The 14,441-nt window shown below is 34.1% G+C and overlaps 1 protein-coding gene across 1 annotated transcript in view; it reads right to left on the reverse strand.

The window, feature by feature from the left end:
• Positions 1–4,743: 4,743 nt before the first annotated feature.
• Positions 4,744–14,441, reverse strand: part of LOC118273591 (transcription factor SOX-21) — a 42,292-nt gene continuing 32,594 nt past the window's right edge. The window contains exons 4-5 of the mRNA XM_035590639.2: positions 13,846–13,988; positions 4,744–6,714 (exon numbers count right to left, since the gene is read on the reverse strand). Of these exons, the coding sequence (XP_035446532.1) occupies positions 6,265–6,714; positions 13,846–13,988 (593 nt within the window). The 3' untranslated portion in view covers positions 4,744–6,264. The remainder of the gene's footprint in view (positions 6,715–13,845; positions 13,989–14,441) is intronic.

A 14,441-nucleotide genomic window follows, 5' to 3' on the forward strand; every position in this document is an offset into this window, starting at 1 on the left:
ATAATGAACGGGGGAGGGTAACAATGCGATGACTTGATAGCGAATTTAAATTCGTCAGTGTTTTGGCTGTGAATGATATGGTAGCTCGTATGAGTAGAGTGCTTTAACAATAGGTACAGTTATAGTAATGTAACATTTAGGTACCGATTTAACTCGAACTTAAGTAGTGCCTAGATGATGTTACACACATCACATCAACGACCTATATGTGACCACTGCTGACCAAAGGCATCTTCTCGCACGGAGAAGGTTTGAGCATTATTTACCAAGCTTGCTTAATGCGGATTTGTGATTTTATACTTAATTAGATATTATAAACTCATATTTGCTCACGATGTTTTAGTGGTATCTTAATCATTTTACAAACTGTATATAACTCGGAAATAGCCACATTGGTCCTTTGCCATTAATAGGTTTCGAACCTGCACCTTCGTGCTTGGGAAGCGGGCGTCCTAAACCTCTGGCCCACAAGACATTTTACGCAACACAAGTCACTGTGAAATACTTTGTGATGACTTCAGTAAGTAAATAAACAGCTGTAAAAATAAGACACCCAAAAGCGCCAGTGGCGCCATCCAATACGAAACAAAAAAATCTTAATTGTAACTGCCATTCATAAGTCCATTTCCTTTTTATCACATAACAATACATCGTCGAAATGAAAAACAGAATTCTCCTCACAGAACCGAATTTCCCCCACACGAAAAAAAGATTGAAAATGAAAAAAAAAATACAAACAATGGACACGTCAATACTTGATATCACTCATAATCAATAAGAATCTTAGAGGGGCAATCTTTAACGTATAAAAAGAGGGTTTTTTAAAGTCCTTAGAGGGTAGTACAAAGGATGTTTTTCAGAGTGACAGAGGGGCGTCCACAATACATGTCAGACGCCACGTAAATTATGTGTTTGTACGAAAAGTTGTAGCAAGTTTCGTCTCCATAGATTTATTGTGTTTCTTGTTTAAAATATGCAAGAAGGTTGGCGGATGCCGGGAGATTCATATCTACCTATTTGGCGCTGTTCTAGGTAAGTAAATAATTGTGGGTTATAACATTTTTATTTACCTATGAATATCTACCAAAGCAACTGTTTTAGGTAAGTAAATGAATGCGGGTTATGCTTTTTAACCGACTTCAAAGTAAAAGGCATTATAGGAGGTTCTCAATTGACCGTACTTTTTTTTTAGAAGATTAGTTGAAAATTGAACCTAATTTTACTTTATGTTTAGATTGACTATTAGAAATCTTTAGATCAGGAAATGATCAGCATAAGCAGCTGAATAACACCTAATTGCTCGTTGAAAAAGTCTAACATTATTCTACCGTTAGTAAAAACGACTTCAGCACAAAACGCCTCACACAACTCAGTTAATAAATACATACTTAATCTCCCCACAGTGGCTCATAATTTTTGCATACAATTTCTAATTCACACAACAATAATAACAAACCGAAATCATTATCGCGCGCCGCCGCCCTCTATTCAAAATACGATCAAATTTGACAGGTCGCTGTCAAAATCCGATAAAGTTTAAAACGCACGCGCCGACACGTGCCGTTTTGACATTTGACATGTCGGGAACTGTCAAATATTAGAATAGAGAACGGCAGGCCAAGTTATTGTTTCTTAAATTGACTTTTGACCATAACTACGTATTGGTGGTGACACAGAAATATTAAAAACTATTATTATATCTATGGGTGGTGACGTGAACGTTGTTAGTATTGAATTGAAACTGTTAATGTTTGTACCAATTTCACACTTGTTTGTTTATTAAGTAAGGGATGTTATATCTTTAACCTGGTAGTATGACCTTATTGTCCAGTATTTTTTTATATTTTTTCTCCAATTTTTCCACCTTGGCTGTCCCCACTCCTGCTTTTCCCCGCTAGGTAGTCCGTAGCTCCGGATCAGATTGCTCCCAAGTAGGTAAGTACTCAAGCAGTGTTTTTACGTTTTGACATACATATTTTGAATATGTAAACTAACAAAATAGGACTTACCCAACCATCTATTTAAGCTATTTCTTACTTGTCTTCGTGCATTTGAAACACATCTTGATTGCTATTTCACTTTTTGCACCCACACTGTCAATCAACTATTTCATAGATATCTTAAAAAATATCAATGAATAATAGTTGAGTTAACAAAGTAATACCATATCTAACAAAAACTATTTTTATTATTCCACTACAAAAAGGAAAGGAACTAGAAAATTTCTAGGAATCAATTGCACACCTGTCCATATTTCCACGAGCAACGTGCAACTTAGATAATAACGGTAACGTAAACGTTATAATAACTGTTATTAACGATAATAACCGTTTTCACTGGAAGGCGGCGACACCTATTATGGCCGTCATAGATGTGACATGCACTATTCTAACGTTTAATGTTTTAATTGCGGGAAAATAACTGATAATAATTATTGTAGCTTTTCTTGGTATTTTGTGCAGGAAAAGCCGTAAACCAAGGCTTAAGAACACTGTATTTTGTGCACGTGTATTATGTATAGAATAAAGTGCTCAAAATACATAGATACTCCGGCTCGACCGACAGTTATACCGCGACCTCACAGAATACCGACGTGAAACAAGGCTTGCCTTGTCTTTAGTTCTGTAAGGTCAACGGAGGCCCTATTCCCCCAACAACCCTTAAATTCCTAACCGCCAAAATCTAACAACGCACTTGTAATGCCTCTGGTTTTCCGTAGGCTCTTGATCTTACTTATTTATTATCTACCTATCTGCGTTATGAGATATTATAAAGATATGCCACATTGATAAAGCTTTAAACCTATAGATCTAAAGAACTATGACGTCATTATAACCTTAGCAAAATCCTGGTTATTTTGATAAAAAATGTAAGAACATTTATTATAAGTTGGTGCTTCACTATAGTAATATTGGGACTATTGATAAACAACCCATCTTTTTATCTGGGTTCCTTTATCAAATGCGAAAAACCTCAAGTAGGTAGGGTTCTCAGTATTTATATTATATTAAGTAGTGTTATTATTTTATATAAGAGTTATAATTATAGCTATATCACATTGCCACTGATTTTGTTTTCAATGAAAACAATTGAGAACTGCATCTGACGCGTTGATTGTTTACTTTCCTTCGTTTTATCGTAATGATGTAGGCAGGGGTGTAAGTTGTGTATAGGGTGTCGTTTTTTGATGCTAGCGGTGAATTAATTTTGTATTAAGTTTAGTGTCAAAAAGGAAGACCTGATAAAGTCAATTCAGACCAGTCTTGTGTAGTAGATTGCATTAGAGAAGAAATTATTAGAACCATTAGTCTTTAAGGAGATCTTTTTTTCAAGGGTTCAAAATTATCCAGTTACTTTCTCCCGCCTCGGGTAAGCGAGAGGGATAGTCATAGCTCTTGAATGAAAACCACCCCGTTCCTATTTCTGCTCCAGTAACTCGCTAGCTAGTGAGCAGCTCCGGGTTTAAGAGTATTCTTCTTAGGAATTCTTCTTCCTTCCTCGTTTTCCTTTAGGAGGAGTATAGTAGGGTTCACCATGGAAGTTTTGTAGCCGATTTGTGATGATTATCAAATCTATAAAACGGTACATGCAATATCAAAATCGAATGTGATACAGTTGTACCCATTTTCATTTTACGTGTAACGGAAAAGCAATAGGTACCGAACGAGATTGACTTTATAATAAGCATATCAGTAGCTAGCATAATATTATAAACTGCATAAAATACCTATTCCTATTATGCTTACGATAAGAATGTCGACTTTGCATAATATGTTAGGAATTTAAATACAAATGTCTTAATCGAGACTAGAATTTCTTGGTGCATAGTTGGTGTAATAGCTATTTAAATATGGCCGCTGTGCCAGAATTTCTGATTTCTAATGAAAGCTGGGCAAAATCTCATCGAGTTACTTACTTTGATATTTTCACTGTGATATGTGTAGATGAAAACTAGAAATTCTCATTATAATATGTGTAGCAGAATAGTTACCATACATTGATAGTAGTCACATGACATGTATGATAATAATCAAATTAGAAAAATAGTAAAATAAGTAAGATAGACTTACGTTAAGAGTCAGCCATAAGTTTCCTGTGTATTCTTTTCTACCATTTTCTAGATTTTTTCAATATCACAATTTTCTTCTCAGCTGTACAGCACTCAAAAATATTTACTTACCAATTTTTTTGGCCACTTTAACGCAAATATTTTCAATACTCAAAAAACATCATCCTGTAAATTTTCACCTTCCCATTACTGGGGGTACCATTGTTTATGTTATTCCAACGTATTTGCCATACAAAAGACAGCCCAGTTGTTTATTTTATGCCAAATCACTACCCTAGTGTTCGCAATGATATCTATCAAGAACGCATATTTTATTAAAAAACATAGGGGAATATGCCTTCATGAATTTCATACTTGATTGGCACTCGATACTATCGTCAAGGGAAATTGTACTTTATGCTTTACACGGTAGGGTTTATTTTTAAGTGTTTTGAAGGGATATTAATTTGGCAACAGGGGTGTTCATGTTTTATTATTTTAATAAATTTTAAAATTGTGTACTGAACAGTGATAATGACTGAGTAAATAGATTGTTTTGCTTTAAAAAAAATGGATATGTTTATTTTGTATGGAGATGTAGCATTTGTTGTTTTTGGCTTCCACAAATACTTAACACTTTACAAAGGATGGAATGAATGATAACGTGTTGTTGTGATAAAAATAAAATCCTCAAATAAATTTTCTAATAATTTTAATTACGTATAATATTTTTTAATCGAGATATTCATAGTCCCGTCATTACAATCGGCTATAATATACAACATATTTATACAAATACGCTTATTTTTAAATTTCTCCATAAATTACAATTTATGTACCTAAATATTAATAATGATTAAAAAGTTATTTTGTATTTAACTTACAGGATATATTTTACTTAAGTCAAAATGTGTTGCAGTAAAAAAATGTAATAATTATTTGATATGGCAACTCATAAATGCAAATTGAATAAAAATGGCCGTTGTTTTGAAGATCCAAGAGCAATATGGATCTGGAGTTTGCAAAATATTCAGTAGTCACTGAATATTATACTAATTGATGTTAAAACAATAGGTATAATTAACTTTGTAAATGGAATGTTTTTAAACAAAGAAAATCCATAGTTACAAATGACAGATTAATTTAAAAAGAATAATCTTATGGAATGTAAGTTTTACAGGAATATAAACTAGGAATCATTAAAATAATCTGCCCTAAAAACTATGTATTAAAAAAAAAAGTTGTTAAAAAGTCAAAATCAGTCCATATTTTCAAAATTAACCAAAATGGCGGATAGAATTAGATTGTGTAACGGTTTTTTTACAAACGACATTGAACAAATTATTACATTATCCTATTACAGTTAAGACATTTAAACATTTTTTTTTATAATATTTTACAAAATGACACATACGAATCTAGAGACAAAAATATAACAATAATTATTATTTAACTATATTTACAAATAATATCAAAAGTCGTTGTAATTGTGGACTTTTAAAATTCCAATAAATCATTGTGAAAATAACACTACGACTATGATTTATTCAAAAAATATTATTCAAGATTTGACATAATATTTATTGGAATATTTATAGTGTTATCGCCACAATAATTACGATAAAATATTACTTTGTCGGTGAAAAATTTGATACTTTTTTTAGTAGCCGTAGGTGTTTAGATCCAGCAATATTTTTTTTAATTAACCAGCAAAACAAGCTGTTTTTTAATAGCTATGAGTAATATTTAACTTTTCACCGACAAAGAGACAGATCTTATTTGACAACTAACTATATTCACAATGTACAAGTAGGCTCACATACCTATACACATAATAATATCTAATAATTTTAATCTATTTCCGAAGAAATTAAGAAGGAACTTTGGGAGTACGAAATAAAAAAAATTAAAGTCCAACACTGGTTTTAAATGACCAAAAATTCAGACAGAACAATTTAGTCTTTAAACTTCGCATTGTTATAAAATAAATCGAATCTTTCAAATAGAAATAATATTTTTTCATATAATTTTGACAATTCACCTGGAATCGTACCAGTAATATAAAGACGAAAAACGTCAATTTCAATTTAATAAAAAAACACCTACACACACATCCCTAAAATTCGATAGAGAACTAACGTAAAAAACGCAGTCGTTCGAAAACTATAAAAATAAACAAATAAATAAAAATCAACAACAACAAACTAGGTTTCAGGTCAAAATATGACTGTGAGGGGTCGTCGGAACTCTGGACCCCCTTGGGTGCTTTGGGGGTACTGTCCAGGGTATTGTGGCATGAGGATACTTGAGGATCCTTGGTAGTACGGGAGAGAGGGAGAGGGGTTTGACCCTGATGATGAGGAGCCTTCAGTCCTGTCTTGGGCTTTGGGAGTCATGTCTGGGGAATCAGTGGGGGACCTTGGGGAGAGACTGGATGGAGCTGAGTTGACGGAGCTCAGTCCTGCCATAGCGGCTGCTGATGCTTCGGAGTACATCTTACTGATGTCGACAGGGTAGGAGCGTTGTTGCTGCTGGTCCATGTACATGTATGCCTTGGACAGGGCTGCGGAGTCCAGGTATCCTCGAGAGGGGTCTGGGTACATACCGTAGCTGCGGTATTTTTCCGCTTCTATCGAGTACTTCGACATGTCCATTGATGAGCCAACCTGTAACAAGGAAGTTTTGGTTAGTGGCTGTGGAATATTTTGGCTAATATTTTATTAATTTTATATTTTAAACGCTGAATAAGTACTTATTAGCTTAGACTATTTGAAAAATAATTGGCTACTTCGAAAAAAACTATATACTTTAAACGAAATAATTATATGAATGCAATAAAAAACGAGTTTCAAGTACGACCTCATCAAAACGAGTAAAGAATTCAAGAGAAACGCATTTAAATGAATAAAATGTTCATTTCAATATCGTATTCATAAATATCGGATAAAGTTAATACCGTATAACGAAATGTCAGCAAACAAATCATAAATCGAGACATTTCCCAACATTTACAAGTCGACAGTACTTCGAGACCTTTCATACAAACTTTGTAAGGAAACTGTAATCTATCTTAACAAGAATTACTCACAAACAACATAATTCAACTAAAATTAAATATGAATTTTCTTTAACAATTTACATACGAATAATACACAGTCAACATCCTACTTTATCCTCCGAAGATAAGGTTCCAATTTGTACGAGAACGTATTGAAACGTAATGCAGTACTGTATTTTACACGCTCAGACACACAAATCATGCGTAACAATGGAATCGAATAAAGCTTCGAATTTTAAAATTTTTAATGAAGTGAGCCGTACACAATATTGTGAGGAAAATATCGTTTGTGTGTTACGACATACGGACACTTTGTTCCGCGAACAATGGCTGTATACAGGTTGGAGTTACGAACTGTAATTTACACAGCTCGACAGGTGATACATTTTGTTACGTTAGTACTTTGCATAGCTTTGCCATTTAACTGGATATTCTGCTTAAAATTTAGTATGCGTAAAACAGTCCGATTGTAAATTCACACTGTATATTTGACAAGTTATTTAAGCTTAAGTTTTACTTGACGTTTTGAACACGTTACACTGAACGGTTTGTGAGCACAAACAAGTTGATTGTTAATTCGTGTATGGTTGTTGGTCGCATAGAATGGATATAATTCTATGGCACAATAGTGATTGTTATGACTTTGACTACATCATAAATAGGGATTAGTCGCAAGTATTCGACTATCAAAAATCCATAAAAGGTTTACGTTCCTAATCCCCGGAATTTAAATAACAAAATGGATAATGACAATGGGATGTTCAAATGAAGCGAAGTCGTAAGTTCGCCCACTGGATAGTTGGTGTGTTTGAAGGGCCGTGTGTAGCGTGCGTTTGCGCATAACATACGACGGCCGGTCAGCGCTAGAGTGCTAAATCAGGATTAGTGAGAGGGCCAGGCATCATGTAGTGGAGTTTACTGCCCGCCCCTACAGCTATTTTATTGCAAGCCAGTTTATATGAGCCATGGTTAGCTTTTTTTCTTTTGGAAAACTAGTTAAGCGGTGTTTTTCAATGATGGTGGGAATGGTTTTTGGTGTATCCCATATGTATTCATTACATAGATGAAAAAATATATAAATGGTATGTGATTTTCAAATGTGAACAGTTCAACTTTCTATTACTTATGTTGGTAAGAAAATAATTATCGAGTCCTAATTCACCAAAGAAAATCAGATAACGCATAACACCTTCTAAAAAACCTAGCAAATTACTCTAAAACTGATTTCACACTACATCAAGGTAGGTAATGAGTCGCGGACCGGCCTACAACCTGCACCCGTGCAAGCAGTTGCCTACCAACCGTCCGCCGACCGTATAAATCATCTATCAACATAATCGAATAGTAAAACCACAATGGTTCGTTAAAGAACTCAACATTTGGCGGTACAACACGGAACCAGGGTTGCCACACTAGCTACCGATTGATTTTTTTTTTGTTTTTGTAATTTGGAAGCTGTTTCGTAGGTATTGTAGAGATAATGTAGCTGCTAAGAGACTTATTTTGTTCTGATGATAGTATGTTATTGTATGGTTTAATGAAAATAGAAGACGCTTTTGAAGAAAATAGAAGTAAAAGACTAAGATACTATTCTATTAAAAATCCTAAACAAAATTTCTAAGGAAAGTTTCAAAATAATAAATTATATTGATTGTAAGCAACTGAATAGATAAGTACAGGTAACCAAAACATTAGTATCCACTGTTTAAAATACTAAAATCAAAACTGACAACCCTAATAACCCGAAAACGCCCAATCACTGTTTTTAATACAACACAGGTAAAGTTGCAGTTGTTGATATGAATAGTGGCTGATTATATTGTTTCCTACTGGTATCCGATACCGGTACCGCGAGAATTGGTCACGGTAATCCAAAAACCGCGGTATCATCCAATAGACCAACTATTAACGTTCGGGGGTGCGAAAGACCGAAGCCGACGGGTGCAGGGTTAATTAAATGTTTTGGTCACACCTCGGCGTTTTAAGGTTAGGCCTTTTTTATGTGATTGTGAGTTATGATGTAGATATTTTTTGTCCGTATGTTGTTATTAAATAAGTGTTTAGGGTAAAAAAGGTGATTGGCTTTAGCTACCCTTAAAATGGTGGAACTTTTTTATTAACATGGACATCTAAGGTAATAAATAAAGATTAAAATATGTAGGAATACACGTAATAGCGGCGGTATGGTGACCGTAGAGACCGCAGCGTAGTAGCTGTGGATGCGTTTGGCTTCCACAAATCATATTCATTGGTACACATAGTTTAGCACTGGTGGTAACGGACTCAGCTAAGCTAGGTTTTTATTTGGAAAAATGCGTGCTATGGATTTTGTGCTATATACTATTGATACATCGCATACCGAGTTGCGTATCTTCTGCACACAGCTACATAGCTTAGTATCAGTGGATATGGTCACATAGTCTATCTATTACATATTCGTAGCATAGCTGCACAACACCATCTGATGGAAAAGCGGTCTAAGAAACTACATATTTGACAGAAACCGAGCAAAAACTCTCCCTGATAAACCAAACAAAACCTTTAAAATAGTCACCCCCAATCCGCCAACAAACTAAGGTTGGCCAAAAAGACCAAGTAATGTAAAAAAATAAAATCAATAAAAATAGTTTGCATTTATTTTAACGATCATAAACATAACCTCAAAATTATAATAATAATGAATGCTTCATTTAACTAAAGAAAACCTCTTTTGTGTGTAATGATGTCAATGTCAAGAGACTACTGTATTGATTAACTCCTTTATTTAATGATTGAATCATTCTACATTGTACAAGTAACGATTTTGTTTTGTAACGTTACTCAAAATAAAGATGGCGTCAATCTTTTATTTTGATTCGATGTTTGTTAATTCGTCATTGATTGTAATGTAAGGTTATTGTTTGGGATTGCTTTTGTGGTCTATTTGGATTTGCACATGCGTTGCATATTGCAATGTTGTTGGTGTAAGACTAGCTATCGGAAAAACCAATAAGAATCGAACGATTTCAAATGGTTTAAAGGTAATTTTGGTTGCTTAGCGAACTTTAAAACTATCAGGTAGTATCGATTTTTGGACTAGTACACATTTGAGAAACTCCTCCAATTTTTGGAGTCAATTAGAATTTGGTACACAGAAGCGCAATGATGACGTCTCCTTCATTCTCAAATATACCGATTAATAAAATATGATGTAAAATTCCCTACTATTTAAAGACAGATTATCTATGTAAACAATCTAAAACTGTGCTTTAATTAACAAAGTAACTAACTGTAATAATAATAGATTGTGAATACAAGCTCAATTCATTCTTTGTCCATAAAGAAAACATTAAGAAATATTGAATTTCAAAACTTTTACAATCAACGGCCATCATTTATAACTTTTAATTGTGAAAGTAATGTTAAAAGCCTTTACAGAAACACGGGTTATCAGTAAATGTAATCGACTAATTGAATATTATGCAGTTATCTCTAGAATCTTAACTTTCACTTGAACATGACCTGAAACTGTTGAATATGGTGTGTTGTAAGTTTGCTAAAATGTTTTTAAACTTGACTTGTTGCTTTATGATTTGAGTTAAACTCCTTATACTGTTAATCAAAGAGCTACTGAGATATTAAGATTCAATGAGTACCTTTTTGGTTGACAGTCCCAGATTCCAAGAGAAGAACGAAGATTTTAAATTCGAAATTCTGCTTGATATTGGGTAGAATGAAAAGACCTTTGTTTCATAGACCTAAGAAGGATAACTAGTACTTAAAACATAGGTTATTCTTTGGAGAATAATTATGACTGTGTGTATGAGTGTTCTATGTTGCAAAATATGAAGAGGAATTGATAGACTAAACTGCACTACAGACAAAAGATGGATTTTGAAATCGAAGATCCAGTCAATCATGTAACTTAAACATTCAATCTATTAAGAACCAAAAACGATCTAATCTTTATATCACCGATCACTCTTTAAACAGCACCCACATAATATCTAATTCTATCAAGCACTTACAAACAAACAAACAATTTTATAATCCCCGACATAATGCAATAAACCTAAAAACAACGTCCCTCCTTCAACATAGACGTCACTTTCACAAGATTAAACGTCAAATAGAGGAGGGAAGGAGGTTTTTAAATCGGAGGGCAAAGTCCCAGGGGCAAGGGCGATTAGGGTGTTGTCATAATATCGTACAAATTGCGTATTTTCTATTACAGGTGATGAGAATTGAGTGGATATTGACTTTTAATCTATCTCTAGTTTTAGCTGTGCTAACGAAGCACGCCGTATTGTACGATAAACAAAACGATTAGTCCCTTGCACGAGTTGAAAGAAGTCTTGTGAAATAGTTATTTGAGTAAGCCTGTTTGTTTGGATGTTTGTCCGTCAATCACACTGAACGGATTTTGATGAAATTTGGTATACAGAAAGGGTATGAGCTGACTTGGATGATAGGATACTTTTTATACCATGGGGACGGTGGTGAAACCACTGGCAGAAGCAAGTAAATAATTAATTGTCTCACCCTTTTAAAATATCTATACCTAATACAAATGATTTTTTGAGACATAATACAAGAAAAACTAAATAAGTTCAATTTCAAATTTCCCGAAATCACCTAACTTTCAACTTTGCAACGACCAATTTTCTTCCCAAAACATTTCAACAAATAACGATCGGATATTCGCACATTTGACCCCCATCCTTATTTAGGGTGCTTACACGTCAAGTATGGTGTTAATTCCCGAGAATTTGTTCTAGAGAGGGTAGGTTCGGGTTCGATTCCAACTAACTGGCACAGATTGGGGGAAGAGATTGCGAGATTCAATGACTTGTGCTAAATAAGTAGGCGTTCTGGATGTAATCTTTTATTTTTCTGACGTGTGATTGAAAAAGGGGTTTGTTGTTTACAATGAAGTGACGTCATAGGGTTTTGTACGTGTGGACTTGCTTCTACACGAGATTTGTTCTTCGTTTTTGTTTATTAGTAAAGGTGTCCGTTGTTGTTTTTGATTGATAATTTTAAGTTTTAGTTATTCTTTGAAAATGGGTCCTTACGGCGAGATATTTATTGTCGTTAACGGGATGAGCAGAAGTTATATCGTTAGTATCGTCCACTATTTATTCATGTTTGTAAAAGAGATTGAAGTATATGCCAATTTATTTGAAATCTTACATCAATGTCCTAAAATCAATGAGCTCAACATATTATTGGTTACTTGGCTTGATCTAAATAGCGTTTTATCTTATACAGTCTTTGGTTACCTATTATTCCAATTCTTAGTAATAAATCTATCTATAAAGACTTGACAATTTAAGACATTAAACTAATTTAATATCAACAAATGTGTGTACTATTCATAAATTCGCATTCCCCTTCGGATGAACACCGCAGATCTACATTTATTACACCGTCGCGAGTCCCCCTCGACACCTAATTATTTCACGACTACACGCTGTTTTGAGAGGGGTACGCGACGGTGTGATGGGATGAATCTATTACAATTGAGATATTAATTTAAGTACCTGTTGTTATGGTTTAATTAAATTGTAATTTAATGTTAGGTAGATAAGATTTAAAGGTTTTTGGAGAAAGTAATAAAGGGTTAGATATGATCTACGAATAGTTGTATAAATTCTTTGTTGAACACGTTAGTTTCAACGCATATTTATACAATAGTTACTTCGGTGCGGTTGCCGCTCTGCTACTATTGATCCTATAATCTTTCTTGATAAATGCACTATCTAATACAAAAATAATAATTTAAATCGGACTAGTAGATAGTTCTGGAGCTCAGCGCGTTCAAACAAACAAACTCTTCAGCTCTTTAGATGCTACAAGGAATATTATGCTATAAGATCTAAAGACAGGATGTAAGTAGCTACGGCTCGATGATAGATTAATTTAATTTTTCGTATAAATTACCGTCCAGGGATAAAAACCCGGGTTAGGTTCCACAAAAAGGCGTCACGTGAAAATTACTTTTTATCACAAAAAAATTACCATCGCCAATCCAATTCCTCATACTTCATAAAACCGTCAATTTCTAACATATGGTTTAACAATGCCAAGCTTCATTACACGCTCATCAAGTGCTCAATTTTTTATACAACTTAAGTAGGAGCGAAAATTTCAGAAATTAGATAAAATTATTGACAAGTCTCATGATTAGAGTGCGTCAGCATGTTTTTTTTTAAAGAATTTCTCCCGCACGATGTTCCTATTTCATGGTGTTAATAGATTTAAGCAAAACGTTTAAGATTTCATGCCTTCGCGCTAAATGGTTGATAGTATAATTAGCGCCTTCATTGGGCCTTACTTCGGCCTTTCTCGGTAACGTTCGGTAATCATCGGTTATTGTTGTTGTTTTTGTTTGAAACTCTGTTAGAACTAAGTGATAAGTATTTTTCTGAGAAACGACTAAAATTGAAGAGGGCGTTACCCATGGCTTTCAATTCTGTATGCTATGTAGGTACATTTCAGAATCTATTATGAAACTACAATTTTTCAGATTTCAGTTTCTGATTATTATTAATAAGACTTATATATTTGTGCTTGTTTTGAGTTCTAGTGCGATATGACCCAATTGATTCTGTGTTAAAGCCTGTACCAAAATTGTTGCCGAATATAAGAAAAAGTCGTAGAAAGCCTACAAACTGTAAACCTATTTTAACCAACTTTCCAAAAGGAGGATGTTTTCAATTAGGTCATATTTTTTTATTTTTCAGAAATATAATCTTACCTGTGGGTTAGGCGTTAAAGCAGCACTGATAGCATTTTGCTGAGCTGCTGCAGCCGCAGCCGCCGCCATGCTGGCTCCGAGCGGACCGTACGCTGCTCCATAGTACCCTCCCATGGCTTGGCCCATGCCACCGCCTGCCATACCTGGGAAAGAACAGAAATTGTTTTAATTGTGGTACTAAATATTTATTTAGCTATCATACAAAGTGAAGTTTTCGATAATTCCTATCTTTTTATTAAATGAGAAATTAAGAATGTTGTTACCTTTACTACATTAAAGAAGAAAAATATCTCATTAAACATTTCAAAAACATGTTTTGTCTATGGAAAATTCTTTAAAGAGGTTAAAGTATCTAAACCTCAACAACCATTCAAAGAATTCAAAATAAATTCCACAACAGTTCCAAATTCAAAACATTCATAGACGATAGAGCGGAATGTCTAATTCACAGCAGTCGGCAAGTGGCCGCCGTAATGGACAGTACACAGTGCAGCTATAGACCGACGCACATTCATAATGGCGCTCCGGGAACTCTGATTCGAGCACCAATTAATTATTTCATTGTACTACGAATAATCCCGCCCTCGAGTGCTATT

The sequence above is a fragment of the Spodoptera frugiperda genome, chromosome 1 (genome assembly GCF_023101765.2).
Source record: "Spodoptera frugiperda isolate SF20-4 chromosome 1, AGI-APGP_CSIRO_Sfru_2.0, whole genome shotgun sequence".
In the NCBI taxonomy this organism is placed as follows: domain Eukaryota; kingdom Metazoa; phylum Arthropoda; class Insecta; order Lepidoptera; family Noctuidae; genus Spodoptera; species Spodoptera frugiperda.